The following is a 25070-nucleotide window of genomic DNA, read 5'->3' on the forward strand; positions in this document are numbered from 1 at the left end:
TGTTGTTAATGGGGTATTTGAATATAATGGAGGGGGCACAGGCACAGTAGACTGTATCCATACAATGAAAGCTATCTCTGAATATAGAGATTAAAATATTTAACATACACTTAAAAATGTGAATGGTGCAGCCATTGTGTCTAGATGACTAAGAAAGTAAAAAATTTTTGTTCCTACCTAAAGCCAAACTTAATGTAAAACAAAAAAGGGAATAGGTCAGATCTGGCAACCTTGCCCGGGATGGAGTAGGGATGAGGAAGTGGACAGCCACACCTCCCGCCAAATACCAGAAAATATTTGGGGCGGGTGAATGCGAACTGTCATTCAAAGAGGGCTTGAGTTATTTGACAGTTGTGCGTTTACTGAGATATCCAAGATTAGAATAATCATCCAATCAGATATCTACAAGTCTCAGTTAGACCCCATGAGTTGCCTAATAGGCCTTCAACATCCATCCGGTAGAATTTCAATGATATAGGCCTAGTCTTTTTTTTTCTTTACAAATAGGATCACAATTATGGATTAGCCTACAAGTAAGGATACAATGTAAATCATAGCGGAGAAAAACGCAACATCTTGAAATGAAAACATTGAGAGTATAAAGCCAAGGGCGCCATCTATCGTTCTGAATGGCAACTTTTCTATATTTATCTCCACCTTTGGCCTATGAGAAGTGATATTATTAGAATCCCTATAAAGGCTGACTGGCTTAAAAACTATTCAGAGGATTTTATACAGAGTGGTACTGTTAAACTGCCTGAATGCATGAGAGTGCACCCAGCTGCTTATAAATTATAACAAAAATCAGAAATAACTATCCATTCTAATTCTCTCCATTAGAACTATATTAGCTATATTACTGAACTACCAGACCGAGGAACCTTGTTCTTAAAAAAGAAAAAAAAGACTTCACTGAAAACAGCACCAAGATGAAATGAAATACAATTTGAATGTGATTGAATAGTAGCTAAATACCAGTGATCACTGTAACGGCCAGCGGTTCTCAGCAACCCTTTAATGTTATAATTTTGCTCCTATGAGAAGGAGATGAAGATTGGTGCCGTGTCCTCATTGAGAAGGTCAGAGGTTGTTATCTGACCAAAATGGTAAAGGTGAGAGGTTTTGGATGGCAGACCATAGACGGGGCCCTAATAAAGGTCACGGCGCAGCTTGTGTGTGGCTGAAGAATCCGACTGGAGAAATGAATGAGGCCTTGCCTTGCCTCTACCTCAGCTAACAGAAAAAGTGAAGGGACACTAAATCCTGAGTTTTCTAAAATAAAAAATGCCATGCATAAAATCAAACTAAAACAAACAAACAAACAAAATACATTAAAAACCCACCATACAGTTAGACAAAAGCTAGACCAAAACACAAGCATTTAATTTACACTTTTTTTTTAATTTACTGTATTTATGACCAGTTTCCCTTCAGTTCAGTTTCCCTTTAATAATATGCATGGTACTCAATACAGTATATGTATATAAAACACATCCAGGTGCAACCCTCTGATGACCTGACATGCAGAGAGAGTAATAAAGACAAACACTTCAGAGCTAACAAGAGTCCAATTGAACAGAGGACAAAGTCCCATGCAGACAATGATAGACACTTCAGACAGAGATAGACAGAGTCGTAAGGCACTTTTTTTCCCTTTACTATTCTCAAAGATGGCCAGACTTTGGTTACGATTATGTAACAGTTGGTATAGAGTGGGGCAATGAACCTCTTCTTCAAGTTAAGAGTTACTTAAGACAAGCATTTACATTTCATTTCCTTAAGAAAATAGATCACTATACAACAGTAATTAAAAACCACAGCTGTGGTATCCAAAAATAGTAAACCTCATCATTCAGTACTAGCAGCATTTTGGTTCAGATAGACTGCTGAGAACTTGATACAGGACTGAATGGACAGAAGCACTTTGTGGGCTGAGGAGGGTAACTCTTCTCCCCACTTTTTGTTTTGGGATGCATAGGGTACAAAAACACAGGCACAATGACCAATCTCAATCCTAACTCCTTTCCTCTTCCCATCTGACTACGTTCCCAACACCTCCCCACTCTACTTGAGACAGGGTACCTATCAGTTACATGTGCTCTGGGTGGTTCTGCAGGCAGGTAACAAACTCTTTCACAGGGTGTTTCTCGAAGCAGATCTGATAGACAGCATTGAAGAGTGGGAACCTGAGGGAGGAAATAAGTGCATTAGTTATCAATGACAAATGGCATCACTGTCAAGCAGATTATATCACATTCCTAAAAAGTCTACAAACAATTAAACATACTATTTTAAATGACATATAAACATATTGAACTCCATGAATATAGCTATATCAACATGGATATATCCATATATTCATATTCACCAACTGCACAAGTAATTGTGTGTTTTGTCTTGTTTGGGTTGCTTCACCACAGGGAGATATGTCCACCATCGTTTTGCCTTTAAACTTACTTGTCGACTAGCTTTTTGCCTTTGAGGATGCGGTGGACCTCTGCAGCAGTAGCTGGACCTTGCAGTTTCTGACCATTCAGCATCTCTTTCTCCAGCTCCTCAATGGTCTAGGGAGAGGGACAGGGCCACAGCTAACATTAGGCCACAGACTGAAGATGGTTCTGAGCATAGCTCTTCAGGTCACCAACATTGTCTTGACCCACCTTCCCTGTTTTGGCAAAAGCTTCACCAATCTTGCGGTTGCGGCCACCGTAGCATGTGGTGATGAGATCGGCCACACCACAGCTCTCCAGGAAAGTGGTGGGGGAGACGGGCCCTGCTGTGCAGAAAAACCGTGCGAAGGCAATCATCTCCATCAGGCCTAGACGGATCACCGCAGCTTTGGTATTGTCACCACAGCCCAGCCCATCACAGAAGCCAGCTCCCACAGCAACAATGTTCTAGAAGGCAAAGTTCTAAAATGTGAGACAACTTCAAAGTGCTAAATACAAATCAGAGAAGTGATGTGTTCATTATGTTCATGTTTAACAACATTCAACCTGCATAAAAACACAGCGGAAAATACATTTTTTATTTTAAGTATTTCATCTTTGATCAATATTGGGAGTAATAATTAGTAATCCTTACCTTAAGAGCTCCACAAATCTCTACAACATCAGCCTCTTCCACCACAGTTACCCTGAAGTTTGTTGTCTGCATCATTTCTTTCAGAATGGGTCCAATCGTTTTGCATTTACAACCTTTATTACAAATATTTTTGAAAAAAAAACATTTTAAAATTGAGACTGCTCTGATGCAACATTTCAGTGATATTGATTTGCTACATTCTATGTTTGAGAAGTGACGAAATGGTTGCTTTAATATCCAGGCACATCTTAATGACGTAATGGATAATAAGGTTTTAAGTTAACCAGTACTTTATAGGCCTGGATGTTTTCTCACCGATTGTCGTCTCACAGAACTTCTCGTCTGCAACCTCATTGGCCAGATTGGCCCCCATTAGAACTGTCATGGTGATGCCCAGATTCTCTCGAATCACTTCAGAGATCAGCTTCAGGCCATCTGGGCCCTCATCAACACCCTATACCACACACACACACACACACACACACACACACACACACACACACACACACACACACACACACACACACACACACACACACACAATAAAAACTTAAATGTGCTCTGGAATACTTTTTGTTTATCTATCTAATAAAGGGTTAAAATCTAAAAAACAGAAAAAAACTGAGTAATAGAGCTGATGAAGATACACACCTTGATGAGTGACATCCCCACTGCGTCTGGTTTGATGTGGCCCTTGATGGTGTCACAAACCCTCTTGATGAACTGGTGCGGGATGACGAAGATGAGGATGTCTGCTCCTTTCACAGACTCCAGAAGGTCAGGAACAGCTACCTGAGAGGGAGACAGTCCCTGTGATCAGGGCTTCTCAGTCTTGGTTTTAAGCACTCTCCTTACACTTCATCGGTTAGGTTTGACTTGTGTGTGTGTGTGTGTGTGTGTGTGTGTGTGTGTGTGTGTGTGTTTGTCCCTGCACGTCTGTTCTGTTTTAACCATGGGATCTTAATTAGCTAAGCAGACCTGAGTGTTCTTGAAGAGATGTGAGTGTCAGGGGGGTTCTTATAGTACGACTGGGAGCTTGTGGAGTCATGTGGTACACCTGCCCAGGATGGCTGCTTAAGTACGAATGGGAGCCTTTACATCCATAAATAACAATAGCATGATGAGAATATTCCAGTATACTTCCATTAAAACCATTCACGTCACTTTAAATATCAATATGGTGAGCCTAACACTGACAATATTCACAATATTCTCGACATCATGTCCCCCAATACCAAACACATAACAAGCTCTAGTTTACATGTAAGAAATCCTGTATCTGGAGGTGGAAAGTTGATTCTCATTAGCACAACTCTTCAGCCAGTTAGATCAGCTAATTAGTGAAACCACCAGTAAGAAGTGCATAGGTTCAGGTAGACCCAATACATGTAGGACTTTTACTTTCTGAGGCCAGGTGTTATCCACCTCTGGTTCCAGGTTTCTCCATGCCCCTTTACCGTGCCCCTACGTACCACATTGGGGGGCAGCTTGTGTCCAGGGAGGTACTTGACATTCTCGTGTTCCGTGTTGATGATCTCTGTGAGCTTGCGCCCGTTCACCATCTCCTCAAACACCCACATGTTCACGGTGGTGTCGAACGTGGAGTGCTTCTCTGCATTGGCACCCACGATCTTGGCAATGGCAGAGCCCCTATGGGGACAAAGACACATTAGTTTAGATAGCAAGACATCGGGTCGCTTTTGGTTTAAATTGAAATGGATTCTGAAGCAGCGCAGAGAAAACAGTTGAGAAATGTGCCAATAAGGCCACAGCTTTGTGTTTGAGCTCAGGTTGAGAAAGGGAGAGACAGCGACTCAGAGATCCTGCTTAGTTTTCCCCTTGACCACAGGTGACAGGAATGGACCCAGCCATGACATGAACCGGACTTTTCCCCAACTCCATCGTGTGTCACTATTTTATTTAACCATATATTTTATATCTCTATTTATTATTGACACTAGTATCATATGTAAACTGTTTCTAGTAAGCTGTGCCACATCACAATCTGCTTTAAATAACAAAGCATTTAAGTCTTGATCTTTACCTCACACCCCTCCGACAGTCCCATCACACCCATTAGACATACGTAAGGTGATTAGTGACAAGAGCTGTAATAATGCCACAGCACTAATCCATATCATAGTAACAACAACAGTAATAACACATCATCGTAAACCCCCCATCAGAAATGAAACTTTAAATCCCAGCGATAAGACGAAGGAGACGTCTTAACATTGGGTGTAGAGACCATATCACACACTCACACCTGTAGAGTAGAGACCATATCACACACTCACACCTGTAGAGTAGAGACCATATCACACACTCACACCTGTAGAGTAATCAGGGGACTGGAGAGAGGATCGTCTGTCAATCAAAGTGGACAGCATACTCACAACAAACACAACAAATACACAACAAATAAACTGTGGCGTTTCTACACGTTCACAACACAGATCTCTCTTTGTTGGGTGATTTATCTGATCCATACATTTCCTAGCAAAGGCACAGCAAATGCTACAAAACATACAACACATTTTCAAACTACATTTCAAATATAGTTATAAATAAAATAGGCTAAATAAATAATGTGAGTGAACTAGTTACCACAGCAACAATAAAAAAAAGAACTAAGCAAGCCAACTTTTTCTAGGGTCAAACTAAAAATAGTTTAAATGCAGGAGAACCCTGGCACCACCTGATGATGTCATGAAGCAGGCTCCAGATGCCTAACAACTGATCTCATATAGACTGATTCCATGACCACAACCAAGGAATTGTATTAAGTAGGCTACATTAGCGTACCCTACAGGTAGCTCTCCGTTCCTGTGGTAGTTTTGGGTCGTTTAAGAGGGGTCTAAAGGCATTCCTATTCAACATGTAAGTTGTTTAAGCGCTTATGTGTTTTGGTTTGTATAATATTGTTTTATTTTCATTAGGCTGTTAATTAATTTGACATTATTGTTTATTATTGATATTATCCTTAATGTAGTCTTACCATGTCATTGTTTTTATATTATTGATTGAATAGACATTATTATATAATAAGTTTATTTTATATAGCGCCTTTCTCAAACCCAAGGTCGCTTTACATAGTAGGAAGGCAGGGAAACACAATAACAAACAAACAAAACAATGCAACAAAGACAAGTTATCTGTATGGAACTATGTGTTGGGTGTGGAGGAGAAGTGATCATTAAACAGAAAGGTCTTGAGATGTGCTTTGAAGAAAGGAAGAGAAGGACAGGCACGAAGAGATTGGGGGAGGGAGTTCCAGAGTTTGGGGGGCAAGACACTGAAGGACCTGCCACCCAGGGTGGAGAGTCTGGAGCGGGGGATAGCCAAGAGGTTTTGGCCAGAGGATCTGAGTGAGCGGGAAGGAGTGTAAGGGGTCAGGAGGTCGCAGATGTAGGGGGGAGCAAGGTTGTGGAGGGCTTTGAAGGTGAGTAGTAGTACTTTGTATTTGATCTGGGACGGAACTGGTAGCCAATGGAGTTGATGGAGAATGGGGGTGATGTGTGCTGATCGTCTGGTATGGGTGAGGAGCCTGGCTGCAGAGTTTTGAATATATTGTAGTCTTTGAAGGGTTTTAGTGGGGAGACCAAGGAAAAGTGAGTTGCAGTAATCTAAACAGGACATAATGAAAGAGTGAACCAAAGTCTGTGCATCACTAGCAGAGAGGAAGGGTCGGGGCGTGCAATGTTAATGTGAAAAAAAAAGCAATCTTAGTGAGTGATTGTATATGAGGATCAAAGCTAAGGGTGGAGTCAAGCTGAATGCCAAGGTTTTTAACAACAGGGGTGGATTTGAGGATGCTTTTAGGGCCAATCAGCAGAATTTCGGTTTTGTCTGTGTTGAGCTTGAGAAAATTGTTTTGCATCCATAATTTTAAGTCAGAGAGGCAGTCAGTGAGGGAGTGTGGTGGGGGGTCAGAGGGAGAGGTAAGATAGAGTTGGATGTCATCTGCATAGCAGTGGAAGTTGAGACCGTGGTTGCGAATAATCAGGCCAAGAGGGAGGGTGTAAATGAGAAAGAGGAAGAGGATTATTGTTTTATTATTGTCTTTCCCCTCATTTTCATTTCTTATTTTTATTAGGCTATTGATTGAATTGATATTATTGTTTATTATTACTATTCTCCTTATTATATTTGAACAACATTCTAATCTGTTCCCTGTTCAATTTTAAATATTATGTTGTTTTGTATTTATGTGTTGCTTTGGACAAAGGAGTCTGCCAAATCCATAACCATACAGGGCCAGTAATTGTCAAGCCTTGAAATGGGCTGAAATAGGTAGGTGTAGACCAAATTCACAAGATTGTAAAAGTGCACGTTGGATCGATCATATTTTACTGCTATTGATACTACACTATATTTGCTATGCACGCAGCTATTTCAACGATTATATGACAAGACATCACGTTTCAGGCAAACCACCTACAGTGTTCTCTCCTGCTAGTGCTATAGCCCAAAGGTATGATAATGCGGCAAGAAGTCCGACTTCACTCCACGCAGTCCCTCTGCTAGTAGCCATGGAAACAAAATCAACTACACATTAGTCTACATAGTAGACTAACTAAGCCATATTAAACCTGTGGAAAGTCTACTTGTTTTCCTTATTTGTAGTATATTTCAAAGTGTCATCATAGGCCTGTAAATGTAGAAGCAAATGAATACAAAAGTTTTGCGTAGCCTATTTATTGTGGATTATTATAGCCTACATGCATGCTACATAAAAGTGGCAGCCTATCTTTGCACCCCGGGTGGACCTTCAAAATAATAGCAGAAGAGATTATTTTGCGACTTTGGTGCTAGAATTCAGATCGACTGGATAAAAATGCACAGTCATGAGATCACGTCGTCCACTCAGGAGACACAGCATATTTCCCTCTCGCCAGAGGCGCACAAAACGCTTTATTCTAGGACACCCGCGTACAAATCACGGCATAGAACCGGTGACCGAACAGCGACTCACTTCGCAGTTTATAGAAGTCCTGAGCATCAAGGCGACAGCGCCCCGCCCCCCCATTTTTTTTTTTAAAGAGTAGCCTAATCTCCCCAGGATATTTACACTTTCCACAATCACACGACCAGGGCCAGTGCACATCTTAATCATCAACGTCCTCCAGCCTTACACAGCAAGCAACACACTCCAAGTTGGTTGGAAAACGCCACTGCGTGAAATATTACTTACCAGTTACCAGAACCAATAATGCAGATTTTTTTGGCTGCCATTGTCCAGAACCTCCCAGGCTGAGCTAAAGGAACTTGCGTCTGTTGGAGCGCTTGCACGGACCAGCTGCAGCTGAGTCAGTGAACCTTTATAACCGGGAGTAGTGCGATACCCTCAGGACTTGAGCACGCCTCCTCAACTCTATTGGCTCTTGCTGCCGGAAACCTAATATGCTGTACATTAGTACACCCATAACACAACAAATGCCTGTTAAGTAAGGCTTAATTCAATTCATTAGTGATTATGCCTCGACCTCAGAGTTTTATCCTGCTGTCCCAAGTACAGAAACGGGACTAACCCCACCACCTCAAATCACTGGCATCAACAAGAGCGTTTGGCATCAATACAAGTTTATCTTTAATTAGACAAAGGGATACAGAAATAATGACAAGTTTGGTCCATGAAAGAAAAAGGTTAACAGAGATCTCAAACCTGGATATACAGGCCATGCAATCTCCTAAGCCAAAAGGGGCGAAACAAAGTGTCAAAACAATGTAATGTCAAAGTAATGTAAATACAACAAATAATCATTACAAATAATTAAATGTGTATATATTTAACAAAAAAAAAAAATCGAAAATATAAAATGAAAATCGCCACTTCTATACATATTTTGAAGTAATGTAGAGGCTATGGTTCTACATCACTAGAGCAATGCATGATCCTCTCAGTAGCAACCAAACCGACAAACCCGTTTTATCCTTCACACTAGCTGCCTGCTACTGTGGAGCCTCTGCAGTATAGCAGGAGCCAGAGGGCTCAAGCTGAGTATACTGCAGAAACTAGGCTACAGGCAGCGGAGTCTAGTGTGGACCTGGCCTCAGATCAGAGCCAGATAAGAAACACATCTGGCCCAAAGTCAACTTTATGGGTAAGAATACTACAGCAGCTGAAGTATGTATCTGGGAGCATACTACATCAGGAAGAGAGGTTGAAGTATGCATCTGAGCAGCCAACAATAGGTACAGAGACCGACTTGAAAGTATACTACAGGTGCAGAGGCTGAAGTATGCATCTGGTGATGGTTTACTACAGCAAGTACACTAACTGGAGTATGCACCAGAGACCATGACCGCTAAACTGTTTGAGGAATATATTCTAATAGGGGAAAAAGAAGATCGGCCGCTGCAGTAGACTACCTGTGGTGTGGACCGGTGATCTAGCTGAGCCACTGGCTGCTGTGTTGTTTGTTGACTAATAGACTTTCTTCATGTTGCTAGCCCCTCCAATCATCTGCTTCTATTCGTATTTACAACCATAGCTACTTCCTCTAGAAATCTTCTATGCCTAATGTACAAGACTACTGTACTTATATATAGTTCATTAAATGAGAACACAAGTCCTACATGAAAAGCTAACCTTTTCACAAAAGATAATCATAAAAAGGCCCATTTACACTCAATCTAACAATCTGGCTTTAGGGAAGGGGGGAAAAAGATATTTTTTTTAGATTTGGTTAGCACACAGCTGGGGTAAGGCCAACACCTTTAAGAATACAATTCATAGTGTTTAGATATGAGTTAACTCACACGTCAACGAGATTAAATGGAAATGTTATTTGTTTTTCATAGTAATGTGGAATTAGTGTGTAGCTGAGGTCTTTTTTCCCCCCACTATGAAATGTTAAAGAATGTTCATCTCATGTGCCTCTTCAGCGCTAACACCCGAAAACACTCACACACTTACGTTATTTAAAATAACCTGCAACACACACTCGCACACACCGTTGTGGTTAAAATAGAAGGACATCATAACCCTCTTGCTAAAGTCTGAGAAGCCTCAGCATGGGTAGCAAAAGTCTTTACAGCACTGACACACACACACACACACACACATCATGGTGAAAATGATGAAATGTCTGAAGAGCCGTGGTATCCGTCTCAGACACTTCAGAGCAGGCCAGGGTGAATTATGGGCTGCTGCGCTGCAATGCAGCGAGCGCTCAGACCCCAAGACACCACTGGCCCGCCGGGGTCGGCGTTAAACATGGCGGCCAGCGCTGCGGGCGGGATGGGTGCGGGAGCTTTTATGTGTTCCTGATGCCCAGAGCCTGCTCCAGCTCCTGCCTCCTCTGCTGGACCTGCGGTGGGGAGACCAACAGATGGACATGTGAGAAGGGACGTGCCAGGCCGCATCCTTATCAAAATACTGGAAGAATTGTTCCCCGTGATAAGAACCTGCCATATCGTGATTTTAACGACACGTTTGCACATGTGCTGCAAGGTGGGCAGCTCACAAGTGGAATAAAAACAACCATGGCAGAAGGCGGAGTTCAAATGGAGTAGTTCATTGCTGCTGATGAACACTTGAAATGAGACTTTGAGTCGACTAAAACTTGACTAACAAAAATGATGTAAATGACTAGATATGACAAAAACTAATAAGGACATTTGAGACGAGACTAAGACTAAAAAAAAAATAGGTGACAAAATTCACGCTAGTGTGTGTGTTTCCATACCTTAGAGTAGAAGTAGCGGCACACAGCCTCTTGAGCCCAGGGCTGGAAGTAGAACTCGGCACGACGCTCCTCTTCTGGGTTCCCAACCACGTCAGTCATTGTCTGTCACACACACACACACACACACACACACACACACACACACACACACACACAGAGCAGGTTAGGACAGATGGAGCAGGTAGGCCCATCACAACTGGGGCCTTCAGCACAAAATTTGACATGGTTAAACAGTCTGCTCAAGGCAACACTATCTTGTGTGTCTGCCATTTAATCAAGAGTATTGGTTTATGTCAGTGCTGATGTTAGCCTGATACAAAACAACTAGTTCAGGGAACTCAGAGAGACACCTTCACACCAGTTCATACTGTTCGTTCAACCTAAAACCATGGCCCTACAGGCAGCTGATGGGCTTTAAAAACACCTGTTCTGTGAAATAGGGAAAAAGTTCAGCCTCTCTCATTAGAAGTCCAGTCAGAGTAAGTCCCTGCCAATAGGCAGCCACATAAACCGCTCACTTACAGAGAAATGCTGCGAGAGCAATAACATAAACAAACACTTACAGAGTTAAAGATAATACATCTAGTCTGACAAGTTAGAAAACACTTTAAAGACAATATGAATGTTTAGTATTCATATATGCATGTCTGTGAGCGAGACAAGCATGCGCCTGAATATATGTGTGTGTGTCACCTTGAGGTCTCTGCACTGAGACTGTAGCCAGTCGTTGATAAAGCCCTGTGGGTCTCTGGCGAAGCTCAGCATGAACTCTCTCTGGGTCTTCAGCTGATTGATGGTCTCAATGGTCTCATGGATCTACAAGAGAAGACATCTTAAAGAGTCAGAACACGGCCACACACACGCACTGGAAAGGCTTTTTAAACAACCCCTAACACTTTAAAACACTGCTTAACAAAAGCCCTCTTTTCTTAGTATAGCTGTTGTTATGGTTACTGCACCACCAACTTTTGAGTGGTGCTGCTGCAGTAGTCACTGAGAGAGAGCGAGAGAGAGACAGAGAGAGAGAGAGAGCAGAGAGAGAGAGAGAGAGAGAGAGAGAGACAGAGAGAGAGAGAGAGAGAGAGAGAGACAGAGAGAGAGAGAGAGAGAGAGAGAGAGAGAGAGAGAGAGAGAGAGAGAGAGAGAGAGAGAGAGAGAGAGAGACCGAGAGAGAGAGAGAGAGAGAGAGAGAGAGAGAGGAGAGAGAGAGAGAGAGAGAGAGAGAGAGAGAGAGAGAGAGAGAGAGAGAGAGAGAGAGAGAGAGAGAGAGAGAGAGAAGAAAAACAGGTTGCTTTCTCCATGGCCACTGTGCATTCAGGGACAGTGGAGGGAAAACAGCCCAGCCCAGGCGAGGTAGAGAGAGGACGCAGCCAGGCTTGCAACAACACAGCTACATAAACAGGAACACAGGAACAGGGTGTCCCACCAAACATCTAAAGGCCAGAGGACTACAAACCACCAGAACACACAAAGACACAAGGCTCCTGCACAATACTGGTGTGGGTGGTGAAAAATCAACACACACACACAGCCTCTGGGCCAGTGAGTGAGTTTCAGTCAGAATAGGAGACTAGACATCAGCACTGGAGTGTACACACACACACACACACACACCATGCCCACTGACATACACCAAGATAGGACATTCTTGAAATGACAAGCCCACTTGATTTCCTGATCCAAGCTGGTTTCCAATCTTCCTTTTAGCTGCAGTTCAGGTTCGACTGTAGAGGATGGGAATGTTTCGCATTTACTTCAATAGTAAAGCTGTGTGGTATTGGAGAAAATGCTGAGTCATCCTCAAGGGGTCACTCACTCTCCCCTTCCACAGCACACAGATACACATGCGGGAGGCGCCTTCACACACTCTGCTCACATGCACACAGAACCTACTTAAGCTTAGGTTGCAAGGTGGGTTCATCTACAGCTAATGATTACACAGAAGTGCGCATATGCGCGGACACACACACACAGTCTCTGCCCTCACTGATATCAGAGATGATAATACCGAACCATGACTTGAGTGGTTCTTCAGACTGACAATATCAATTTCTCTCACAAGTCCATAAAGACTTAAAGCACTACATATCTCAGCCCTTACACAAATCTACATTCCAGAAGCCATATATGTAATGAGCATTTCCTAGCCATGAAAGAAAAGCTAAATGTGCAGCCCTTCCCCTCCTCCTCGTACAGCTCTGGAGAAAATTAAGAGACCACTACACACTTTTCTGAGATCATCCTATGGTCGCCGAGTGGCATTCAAAGGAGTCGAGTCATATTCAAAATTGAGAGACCTCTGCAAATTTGAATATGACCCGTCAACTCATTCGAATGTCGCTCAGCAACCGTAGGATGACATCAGATTGAGTGATAGGCCTAATCATTGATCAGCTGCCAGTTTTATCAGTTCCCTCACACCTGATGATCAGCCAGCTCGAGCAGGCTGCCGCATCGCCAGAGGAAAGGGAGCGTGTCTGGAGATGTCTGGAGAAGATATGCTATCGCTACAGCACACACTGATGGAGCCTTTATCTGGGGGGATTCAGGCCAACTGGACCCTAGATCAGATAACTGGACCCACATTTCAGTATTTACATCCATTCAATTGGATCATAAGCAACAATCAAGGTGTGATTTTAAAACAAACTATTGTTGGGGAGGTCGAGATGATCTGCTTGGATAACTTGACTAAGTTGACTTAGCGTTGTTAGTAAGGTATACATGAAAATAAAATGGTTGTCCAAAACATCAATCTTCACATAACCTCAATTATGAGTAAAAGCTGTAAACAGTGTGACTTTGACATCAAAGTAAAATATTTTGACTAACAGTTAAATGCTAAAATCACATTGTAACAGATTTCAAAACATTGCCATAACACTAGTTTTCTTGGTACTGTATTTACCCTTAGTTCATTTATACACAGTACTGTGATGAAGTCTCAAATTTGTACAACTACTGTTTCCACTGTGTAAGTAGATCTTTACAGACTAGTGTAAACCTGCTGTGTCCACACAGCCTCATTTGTCTCTAATGGTCATGACACACAGTCTGAAGGTTGGTGATTTTGTGGGAGAAGTGCACTCTGAACAGTACGTGGGTAACTTTTAACAAGTGCAGTGTCTCATCCACATGAACAGGGCATGTGTGTCTACTGGGCAAATCCTCTTCCCTCACACACACCATCAGTGGCCCTGTTCATAAACACCAACACAACCACAACACTACCATGTGCAAAATGTCTGGTGTTGTCATCAAAATTGGATCATCTAGACTTCCATTGCCTAACTGACTTAGTTCTTCATTTTTGGATTATTTGACACAGAACAAGGATTTGTGGTAACCTGGGACTTTCATCTCTGGTCCTCACCTTGTTGTCCAGGCCAGCGATTTCCTGCTGGCTTGCAGTGGACAGCAGAAAAGAGTTCATCTGAGTCTTAAGGGTGTCGTCCACCTCAACGTCGATGTCATAGCAGGCGGTCTTCTTCTGGTCATTAGGGTCCACGCCACACACACACACACACACACAAAACATTATGATTGGCACCACCTGAAGCACTGGTGCTTGGCAAATGCGAGAACCGGTGCAATGGCAGAGTGGCTGTTGCCCATGGTTACCTTATGACATGGTTGATGATGATTGGCTCTGGGGGCATGAGCAGAGCGTGTAGACGCTGAGGAATCTCAGAGAACTTCATCCTCTGGGTCTCAAAGATCTGAAAACAGAGCAGACAGACACACAGCAATCATTTCTAACTATTTCAATCATTTAGAATGTAGTAATTACATTACATTACATTACATTTGGCTGACGCTTTTTAACCAAAGCGACTAACATGGTAAACAGTAAGTTTTAGAACAATTCTCACAATTTTAGGACAGTTTAAAAAAACAATGCATGCCTTGGCTGCTACACTCTGCTGTATAGATTTGACATTTGACACATTTCTGTCTTCTTATCGCATTCATTTATCAGAGCAGATGATCATTTATGAATATTCTAACTTTTTGGCCACTTAAGGCAGTTTTATCAGTGGGTGTAATGTGTGTGTGTACCTGCTGGAGGTATTTGTCACAATTGATGAACTCGCGCTCGTGCGGGTCCTGGAGCTTGTGGGTCTTGACGTACTGCCACAGGGCCTGGATGATGACCGGCCGGGTTTGGGTGTGGATCCCCAGCAGCCTGGCCAGCCGCGGGTCCAGCTTAAACTGGGGGGGCTAAAGAGAAGGGGAGTCAATATAGCTCAAAAGTCAATATACCTCAAGTTCTTGAGTTCTATGTTATATATATATATATATATATAACATATCAATATATAACATATATATTATATAAAACTAATTTAAAGAAAACAAGCTTATGTATGGAGAGCATTGCTCACAATTGTGAGGCACCAGAAAAGCCTCCTTTGAGTAATATAAGTCTACAATGACACCTAGTGGTGGAAACCTAATCTGCCACCTCTTCACCTACAGCTATGTAGCAAACACACAATAGCTGCATTCAGACCTACATCTAAGACCGGAGGTTCTGCGGATGCTAAATGGTGGGGCCGTATATCTGAACATCATGAACAGTCATTTGGAAGTCCGAACTTAGTCGGCTGTTCTACTGCTCCCCTCCTAGTGTTTCAGACGTTTATGTGAATGTTCTCGTGTTCATGAACCTGTTCAACCACACAGAGATTCTGGTTTAAGAACAACCTGTTCAACCACACAGAGATTCTGTTCACCACATCCAACCTGTTCAACCACGCGGACATTCTGTTAATGTGCGTTGGTGTCGTTCACACACATGACCGTGTAATGTCAGCATATTAACATCACATCTGAATCACCCGAAGGGTCGGACGTCCGTTTGACAAAGCTCCGCATATACTCTGGAGGTGATATCTGAAAGCAGCTAATGATGCCAGAGCAGGTTTTGCTCACCTGGTAGTCAAGCATGAGCAGGACTGTGCAGCGCACTCCAACATCTCCCGGCCTCTTCACCTGGAAACCATCCGTCTCCTGGGTGGTAGGGGTCCTGTGCCACTGAGGGGACACACACACACGAGAATGAGCTCATTCACTGTGAGGCTTGGCAAGACAACCAAGTCTTGCATTTTAGCGTCTAAGGTTAATTTACTGTGATAATGCAATTTTCCATTGTAACCACACATCCTTCCTCCACCAAGACAAGGCCCTTTTAAAAAGTGACCTTGGTGATAATTAAGGGCCCCACCTAATGCCTTCAAGAAGGCTGCAGAGTTAAATTAAGCCAAACCCAACAAGCAAAGCATAAAACAGTGTAAACAGTGTTTAGTCCTGCACCTCGACCAAATGATTATCCGGCCCATAGAGGTCCTTATCCAACTCGATGACCAGGGATTTGAAGAAGGAGGAGAACTTCCTCTTCTGCTTGGTGGCCTCATACTTGGACACGGCCTGCTGTGGGACAGAGAGAGAGAGGGGTTCACCTCAGGACTCCGACAGGGGCAGAACACCACACGCTAAAGCAGCAATCCAACTCTATTCCAGTCAGGCGACAATTATTAACAGACAGTCAAACGTTTCAGTCTGACAATTATTAACGACAGTCAAAAGTTAACCAAATTTACACAGTAAAACAGCTACTGCAAGTAATTATTAAAATGAAACTTGAAATGTGACAACATGTCCATCTATCTTTGCACACACAGGGCAGGATCTCCACTTACATCCTCTAGCAAGCGACCCTCGACACGGAGTTCCCATGATGCAACAGTGCCCTCCCCATCCTCTGCATCAGGTTTGGCGGGGTTGAAGGTGTTGGAGATAAAGATGCGCAGCTTTCTCTTTTGCTGTTGAACCATTGCAATTACATATGCAATCAGTTAATCAGGAATCACCATGTTGGAACAAAAGTCAGATACCTAAACAAGTCTCAACATACTGTAAGACAATAGAGAGCTCTTTAAAAGTAGCCCTATTCTATGCAAAAACTACTTCATGAAAGGTAATCTTTTTTAACTGGTAGGGCTTGGCGATCTAACCTGAACTCAAAATGTTACAGATTTACCCAAGCAATGATTAATTCACAAATTCCTCTGGTTTTTGTCATTTGGTCAGTAAGAGATCTGTTAGTGTTTGATTGAGTGCCCAGTCCATTGACTGTTCTAATAGGCTGGTCAATATGATCAGTCCCTGAGCTTTGACCTTGACCCCTACCTTGATAGGTCGTTTGAGAGCCTCCTGGATGTCCAGTCTCTTGCGCATGATGGTCTGATCGAGTTTCCTCTCAAAGGCCAGCAGGTCCATGTAGGCCTGAGACTCGGGCACTAGTTCTCTAATCTGGGGAGGGAGGACACTAGTCAGGCAATGAGCAAGTTGCTCTTTGAGGATCAACACATCACAATGTAAATATGGGCCAAAACTTTAAACACATTGTTCCTCCTAAAACCATCAAGGAAACATGACTTGAAAGTAATCAGGTTGAGAGAACATGTTTTGTTCGGGTAACCGTTGTGGGGGAAGTAAATCATGTCACTATCTTCCTCTAACAGTTACTTACCCTCTGAGGTAGAATCTTGTCAGCCATTTTCTTCTTTTTTGCACTGAAGACACAGAGAGAAAAAAAAAAAAAAAAGATAAAATAATAATAAATAAGACCAAAGATAGTTATGGCAGTTAGTTACGGTGAACTACAAAGCTTTGCCAGATATACAAGCGAGCAGTCAACATTAGGAGCAATCATCTCACTACAGTGGAGGTCAATGTACAAACAACTGTATCATATTTTCTTTTTTTCCCCCAGCCTCAGCCCCAAGGCTACATCTTAAATGTAACCAGGCATGGCAAAACCAGGCTCAAGTCAAAAGAGACGCAAGTAAGGCGAAAAAACGACTTAAGGTTTTTTTTTTCAAAATTAGTTATTTTCGTTTTTTTGCAGAATGTGCAAGTTGAAGTCCTAAAGAAGCAATTCCATGTTTCAGATAACAGCATTGGTTGCTTTAAAAGTGTATATTTTGTCTTTGAAGTTTCAGGAAGTAAACCAGCGTTTGAATTGGGCGTGACTATTAGTGCTCTTTTGTTTTGTCGCCAATCAGCTGTATGCTAGAAGTAACCTCATGGCTACTTACTAAACCAGCATGCTGTTTGTTTACAATTGGAATGGAGATGGACAAAGCACAGCGGATTGCAGATGACCTGAATCTGATGAAGGCGACTTCATTACATTGGAGAACATCCCTAATCTAGAGCTGACCTTAGCCGAAGATAATTACAATGAGGAAGAATCTCTCGGTCTGGCAGCAGAGGAACTAGATCGTAAGATATCAGATGCTATTTCCACAGTTACATTTGACAGGGATAAAGTTTGTGTGTTAGAAACTTTATCCATTGCTACTAGCTAACGTAGGCCTACTGTCGTTATCTATTGACATCATAGGCTACTAGCCAAAACCCATTACAGATAGTTTCGGTGGGCAATTAATTTGAATAATGCGAGAATGTCTTGTTTTGACTGATGGCAGGGTGCCTTATCGTGTGTGCATTCAAATTAACAGGGTTTGCAAACGTGATCTCATGTTTGTTTAGTTTGCGTTTTAGACTATTTTATCTATTGCTAAACCTGCTAAATCCATTGCCAACTTGGTGCCTTGCACTGGGTGTTCATTCAAAATAACATGGTTTGCAAATGTGATCTCATGTTTGTTTTAGACTACTTTATCCATTGCTACTAGCTGGTTCTGTAACCCATTAGAGATAGTTTCGATGGGTCACTAGCACTGCAGGCTGACAAATCAGTGACCTGGGAGACATGTGCCTGGTTTTGCCATGCCTGGTCACAAATGACTGTGCAGATTAACCCCATGTAGGCTAACAGAGGGCCCATGTGCAGGAGCGTGGCTTACTGCTGGTTGCGGTTCTGCTGCTGGACCTGTTGAATCTGCTGTGGAGCGGGCCTCTTGCGGGACGGATCCATGACGGGCATGCCAGGGCGGGACACTGGGCTGCCACCATACCCGGGAGGGCCCATGGAGGGGGGCCCCTGAGGAGTCATGCGACTGGAAGGGGGCATCCCAGGCCTCTGTGGGGTAAAAGAACATTAGAAAAATCTAATTTTTCAGTATTATAATATCATGTTTTGTTATGCTGTATTGATCCTCAATTTATATTGATGAACACTGCTTCAATAACAGTATAAAACACTCTATGGATAGTCACAAGGGTTTGTGGGACTGTTTCAGGTTGAAACTCCAAGGGTAAAATGTATCCTTAATAACTGTAAGTTGTTAAATAATATAACATGCATTTCCATCAATCTACTGCCCCATCAAATCAACGAATGTCCACATTAATTTGTCTACAGCCTTTGAAATCTGAAAGTAAACTTTCCTGAGCAACACGTATACAAAAGTTCAGTTAACTCATTCTGAGGCTGACATTTCATCAGCACCAAATAAAGGGGAGAGATGTCCTTGGGTATCATGTGACCTTTCCAAAGACTACAACACTGGTAGCCTATCAAAGGCGTCAAGCCACAAAATCAAGATATGTGACCTAATGGTACTTTGAGGGGCAAACAAATAAGCTCTGCTAGACATTTTTCAACGAATTTGGCCTCTTTGGCTAGGCACACAATTCAAGTATAAGGACAGATAGAATGTGTAGTTAGTTACACTAGTGCCATTGGAACTGCAGCTCTAAGGTAGGTATGGTAGTCCAAAAACAGTACTGGTATTCATTGACTTCAACATATTTCCACATTTTCACCTGGCAGTAGACCACACAGGACTAAACGCCGGGTAGTTTCTAGGTGCTGAATTCCTCGCCTTCACATGAAGTGTAAGAACTATATTTTCTCGAGTATGAGGGCCACTGCTATTTCCTGTGCTAGAGCAAATGCATCCTTCTCCCACAAAGTTGAACTTTGAAAATATGCAATTCCCCATATCAAAGTAAATGACTGCTGACTGTAAAGATAGTGAGTAGCTTAAATGCAGTGTACGGAGGTCAAGGGGCAGTGGTTCAAAAATGTGTAGTCTATATGGGTAATCAAGTGCAAAACACAACAAGTTAGTTAAGCTATACTATCACTTTAAGGCTTTACATATCAAACGTTAACGTTAGTGAAACAGATTACAGACTGTACCAGTAACGTTACGGACTGTCACCGAGATATGACTAGCATAGTAAACTGGACAACTGGCATACGGTGATAAGACCTTTGGGTAACGTTAACGTTAGATAGATTTTGGCTGTAGAGTCAACTATTTGTGAACAATACAAGTTATCAAGATAACTTATATCAATAAGTGGGGCTTCGGGATGTTACGTTGCACACCGTCTTGCATCGTCCACCGGTAACGTTAGTGACTAGCTAATAACGCTAGTTACATGCAACATTATGTAGCCAGGCAGCTAATCTCCCCTAAAATCGAGCGATAACATTAGAATAATTAACCAATGTAAATTGTTTTATTAGTTGCTATTTAACCATATTATGAAAGCTAGCTTGGTAATGTTAGCCCAGATTGCAGGGCCTCAACGCTCATGTCAAACTTTGCATTATACTTGCAACCTAAGCCATTAATGACTTGCATTAATGGCCAAAGATGATCCAATGCCTTGAAAAATATGCTTGCTAAGTAACGTTAGCTGACCAACGCTTAGTTAACCAGCTTATCCATGAGCGCCTCCCTTTCAATCTTCTTTGTTCTCAGCTAACGTTCGGTAGCTAACTAGCAAGCTAGCATAACTGTCTCTTACCGGGTATCCAGGTCCAGGCATCGGGGAGCGATAAAGATGATTTTGAGCACCTGGTGACGGTCCCATCCTACCCGAGGGTGTTCCTGGACCCATACCTGGACCTCCACCACCTACAGGAGGACCAGGCCCCATTCCGCCGCTTCCACCTCCAGCTGTGGATGTCTGAAAACCACCACGGTTCGCCATCTTCTCCACTAGTCTACAAGCAAATCACCACCGGTTAAGGGAAAATGCGCAACTCTCGCGAGAATTCAAATGCAGAAAGCAGGTGACATCACACGCTCACAATAAACTATCTGCTGCCCCCTAGGTGCATCTCTAACGTATGACTACATTACTATCGTCTTTTGTGCTATTTCACAAATAATATACTGTAGGCCTACATTTATAAATCAGCAATAGTTAAACGGTATTTATTGGCTGTGTATGTTTAAGGTGTTGTATACACTGTTACTGCTGCTCTCCGATTAGACACTTTAATTATCACACAGTCAGCATCTCAAATAACAAGGTTGAGAATGTAGCTATGCTGTTTCATTAAGTTTCTTTGACAAATCGACAAAAATCTGATGACGTTGAGTATCCACCAGATGTCGGTATATGCCCCTCTTTTAGACAGTTCTGAGATTAGTCCCACATGTTGATTGATCTAAGCACTCTTACTGGGCCGGGCCTTTATTCACTGAGAGGATTTGACAGGAGATTGGGTGGTTGCTGTAATCAGGAAAGTGCCTGTTGGTCTGTCTAGGTGTGTGTGTGGCCTACATAATAATCTATAGCCTTGTTAAAACATTTTTATTACCCAAATGGTACCCAAACATAAATGGTATGGTGATATGTAAAATGATTAATATTGGAGAGCACAATTGTTCCAAAAAAGGCAAAATCCTGGAAAACGCTTTCTTTGTTGTAACTGCTCCTCTGCAAGCTATTACATGGTATGCACTAACAGCTAAAAGCAAAATAGCATTTCAATCCACTGACCGGCTGTAATTAAAATCAGGATAGGGTCATTCCACGTCAATTCAACCAGGGCCCACGCACTTAGGTCTCAAAAAAATCTGAAAAAATTACCAGGTGTACCTATGTTACCCAGGAGACACACTGTAAAATTACTCTTATGTAAGATCAATACTTTCCAAGATACAGCCAGTTTTACAGGGGGAGGGGGGTGTCGATTTTGTTCGGCCTCTTTTTTTTGGAGGCTCAAATTTTGCATGCTGGTACATAAATAGGAATAGTATGTAGCAAAATAGTCACGTTTGGTCTGGATAATCCTGCATGGCCATAGCTGTCCCTCAAAGTTGATACAAATTTTATTGGAGTTTTTGGCTGGGCTCTGTTTAAGCCTTCAGAAGACATATTTGTACTCAACATAGGCTCTTGATTTATTTTCCTTACTGAGATAAGTAGAAACACTCTCACAAAAAACAATGAACAGAAAATAAATTCCTTCAAGGGTCTGAACAGCAGACTTTACAAGTCTAAAAAATCTTTTTGGTTCTCATTTTCAGAGCACCCAAACACCTTGTGGGAATATACAAAGATTTTTTTTTAATATTTTTTTCTTTATTCTCCATGATCTTTTCTTTTTTAAAACACCAATTTGACTTGTCTTATGCAAATCTTTCTTTTTCACTTTCCACCCTGAACATGGGCAAAATGCACCATTGACATCACACCATTGACATCACCCATTCATTCATTCTTTTCTTTACACGGATCCTGGTCCCTTTGCAGAAAAACAGCCCCAAAGCATGATGTTTTCACCCCCATGCTTCACAGTAGGTATGGTGTTCTTTGGATGAAACTCAGCATTCTTTCTCCTCCAAACACGACAAGATGAGCTTTTACCAGAAAGTTCCATTTTGGTTTCATCTTACCATATGACATTCTCCCAATCCTCTTCTGGATCATCCAAATGCTCTCTAGCAAACTTCAGACAGGCCTGTGTATACTGGCTTAAGCAGGGGGACACGTCTGGCACTGCAGGATTTGAGTCCCTGGCGGCGTAGTGTGTTACTGATGGTAGCCTTTGTTACTTTGGTCCCAGCTTTCTGCATGTCATTCACTAAGTGATCATTTGTCATTCACTAGGTGATCATTTTGACCCCACGGGGTGAGATCTTGCATGGAGCCCCAGATCGAGGGGGATTATCAGTGGTCTTATGTCTTCCATTTTCTAATAATTGCTCCCAGTTGATTCTTCACACCAAGCTACTTACCTATTGCATATTCAGGCTTCCCAGCCTGGTGCAAGTCTACAATTTTGTTTCTGGTGTCCTTGGACAGCTCTTTGGTCCTGGCCATAGTGGAGTTTGAAGTGTGACTGAGGTTGTGGACAGGTGTCCTTTATACTGATAACAAGTTCAAACAGGTGCCCCAGGTAACGAGTGGAGTTACCTGGGGCACCTGTTACAGGTCTGTGAGAGCCAGATATCTTGCTTGTTTGTAGGTGACCAAATACTTATTTTACAGAGGAATTTAGAGGGATTAGAAATCCTACAATGTGATTTCCTGGATTCTTTCCCCCCATTATATCTCTCATGGTTGAAGTGTACCTATGATGAAAATTACAGGACTCTCTCATCTTTTTAAGTGGGAGAACTTGCACAATTGGTGACTGACTAAATACTTGTTTGCCCCACTGAATGTGTGTGCTTGTGTGTGCGTGTGTATGTGTGTGTGTGCTTCTGACTGTGTGTGTGTGTGTGTGTGTGTGTATGTGTGTGTGCGTGTGTGTGTGTGCTTCTGACTGTGAGTGTGTGTATGTGTGTGTGCATGTGTACCTGTGTGAGTGATTGTGAATGTGTCCTCAGGCCTGTCCTCCCGGTGGTGGCAGCCCTCTGATTGCCCGTGCTTCTGATTAAGAGCGGCCAGAGCCGCTTCCCGCCGCCAGAGCGGTGAAGCCAAGGCCCATAACTCAGGCCACCGCGATGGCAGCTCATTCATCAGGCCGTGGCACTTGCCCCTCGCCTGCGTTCCTCACCGCCGCCATGATATCATTAAGCTCTTTACCCATTAGCTCGCTGGCAATTCAAAAATCAATTCGAGCAAGTCTCTCTTGTTCCGGTGAGAGAAAGCACCTGCTGGTAATAGCCATGTCTCGCCTGCAAGTGGGTGTTTATAGTGTGGTTGGCCGTGAGAAACGGACAGGTTCTCAAATAGATTGTACTCTGAAGACTCTTCAGCCAGGTCCCGTTGGCTCGGTGTGGTTGCATTTGGAAAGATGTCCTCCCTTACACTTATCTGTCTCCAGTTTCTCTTCGTAAAACTCTCTTCCTTTGAAATCGACCTCTATCTCCCTACCTTCGCAGTGAGCTGGACTGTAGATGGACTCTGTGTTTCTCTGTGGGTGTGCTGTGTCTAATGGCTCCCATTGGTGATAACAGCCCTGACCAGCCTCATTAATTCCCAAGCCATCCCATCATCATCGCTGCCATAACTTGTTTTTCTCAACACTGCAGACGCTTGCATGAGGCCTGTTTTTATGTTGGTAATGATTTTCATTACCGACGCAGTGCCTAAAAAAATGCTGACCATTTATCTGACTCCACATATCAGTGCGACGAGGTTGACGGGTTCTGTGGCTATCAATATTGATGGAAGGTAATTGAACTGCTTTTGTCTGGACACAGATAAGGCACGAGATGAAGCCTTTTCAAACTCCCTGTTTATCAGAGTCAAAATGGCAGAAAATGTCATGGGTTTTTTTGTATTTGTGTAGGCCTAGTTAAAAGATCAGTGCTGCTAACCTTACAAGTAAGCACCCCTTGCAGTGCCTACATAATGACCAGTAGAAAATCTTAAATCTTACTTAAAAAACGTAAATCTTTAGACATAATGATCATGATTGGCCTGTATTCAGCATTAATGTAGACATAACAAGGAACACATTTATGTGGCCCCAATATAAAATATTAATCAATGTATACACTGTTTAATGCATTTACATTCATTATTTTCCTTCTGACTTGAGAGAAATGTCCTTAATTTGTCCTTGAAAAGCATGATGTTAATTCCTGACAATTGTACAATGGATGGATCCATAGACTTCTAGATGGTAGAGGCAGACCTATGTACAACACAGTAAAATACTTGGGTCTAACCACAAGATAACATTTAAGGCAAAGTCTAATACATTAAACTTGTCAGAATACTGAAGTAATAAAACTTTTCATAAGCCTTGGTAAAGAGAATATTCAGGGAGAACACTCTAGACAGGCGAGAGCTGTGATAGTTTTACAGTGCCTCTGAGAAATCAGACTATAAATACCCTGGGTGTTAAAGTGCCCATGTGATGGATTCGAGTGTTCTGCTTCACTGTGTCCTCTCCATTATGACAGCTGGACAAGCAGGGACAGCCCAACAGCGGCCAGTCTCCCTGACACCGTCCGACCCTGGCTGCACGACTCTCTGAATAAACATTCAGCCTTCAAGACTCAAACGCAAGTGGGCAACCGAGCAAAATGTGGCAAGAGTTCCAGGACAAGCCGAGAGACCTCTGTCCACAGCAGCCTGAAGGACAAAAGAGAGAGACGAGGCGAAGAGTGCGGTGGA

At 42.6% G+C, this 25070-nt stretch overlaps 2 protein-coding genes across 2 annotated transcripts; both read right to left on the reverse strand.

The window, feature by feature from the left end:
- Positions 1 to 1380: 1380 nt before the first annotated feature.
- Positions 1381 to 8409, reverse strand: gpd1b (glycerol-3-phosphate dehydrogenase 1b). The gene is made up of 8 exons (XM_048254816.1): positions 8279 to 8409; positions 4557 to 4734; positions 3736 to 3876; positions 3400 to 3538; positions 3085 to 3197; positions 2661 to 2897; positions 2458 to 2564; positions 1381 to 2186 (listed from the first exon to the last, which is right to left on the reverse strand). Exons 1-8 carry the CDS (start codon positions 8317 to 8319, stop codon positions 2090 to 2092), a joined length of 1053 nt encoding a protein of 350 aa, XP_048110773.1. The 5' UTR covers positions 8320 to 8409; the 3' UTR covers positions 1381 to 2089.
- A 241-nt stretch (positions 8410 to 8650) lies between these two features.
- smarcd1 (SWI/SNF related, matrix associated, actin dependent regulator of chromatin, subfamily d, member 1) lies at positions 8651 to 20740 on the reverse strand. Its single transcript, XM_048254815.1, has 13 exons — positions 20511 to 20740; positions 18653 to 18828; positions 17311 to 17353; positions 16968 to 17090; positions 16478 to 16600; positions 16092 to 16208; positions 15711 to 15812; positions 14835 to 14996; positions 14397 to 14494; positions 14149 to 14284; positions 11469 to 11591; positions 10776 to 10877; positions 8651 to 10397 (listed from the first exon to the last, which is right to left on the reverse strand). Exons 1-13 carry the CDS (start codon positions 20694 to 20696, stop codon positions 10344 to 10346), a joined length of 1545 nt encoding a protein of 514 aa, XP_048110772.1. The 5' UTR covers positions 20697 to 20740; the 3' UTR covers positions 8651 to 10343.
- Between the last annotated feature and the right edge of the window lie 4330 nt (positions 20741 to 25070).

Source organism: Alosa alosa, chromosome 10, assembly GCF_017589495.1.
Source record: "Alosa alosa isolate M-15738 ecotype Scorff River chromosome 10, AALO_Geno_1.1, whole genome shotgun sequence".
In the NCBI taxonomy this organism is placed as follows: domain Eukaryota; kingdom Metazoa; phylum Chordata; class Actinopteri; order Clupeiformes; family Clupeidae; genus Alosa; species Alosa alosa.

Bases quoted from the DNA above. Each gene is read 5' to 3' on its own strand.
- gpd1b (XM_048254816.1), bottom strand. From the start codon at position 8,319: ATGGCAGCCAAAAAAATCTGCATTATTGGTTCTGGTAACTG. The intron at 3,539-3,735 runs GTGTGTATCTTC...TGTGTGGTATAG, and splicing joins TGGGGATGTCACTCATCAAG to GGTGTTGATGAGGGCCCAGA. The intron at 2,565-2,660 runs GTGGGTCAAGAC...CCCTCTCCCTAG, and splicing joins CTTTTGCCAAAACAGGGAAG to ACCATTGAGGAGCTGGAGAA.
- smarcd1 (XM_048254815.1), bottom strand. From the start codon at position 20,696: ATGGCGAACCGTGGTGGTTTTCAGACATCCACAGCTGGAGGTGGAAGC. The intron at 17,091-17,310 runs GTAAGTAACTGT...CTCCCTCCCCAG, and splicing joins ACAAGATTCTACCTCAGAGG to ATTAGAGAACTAGTGCCCGA. The intron at 14,285-14,396 runs GTAACCATGGGC...GTGTGTGTGTGG, and splicing joins ATCATCAACCATGTCATAAG to CGTGGACCCTAATGACCAGA.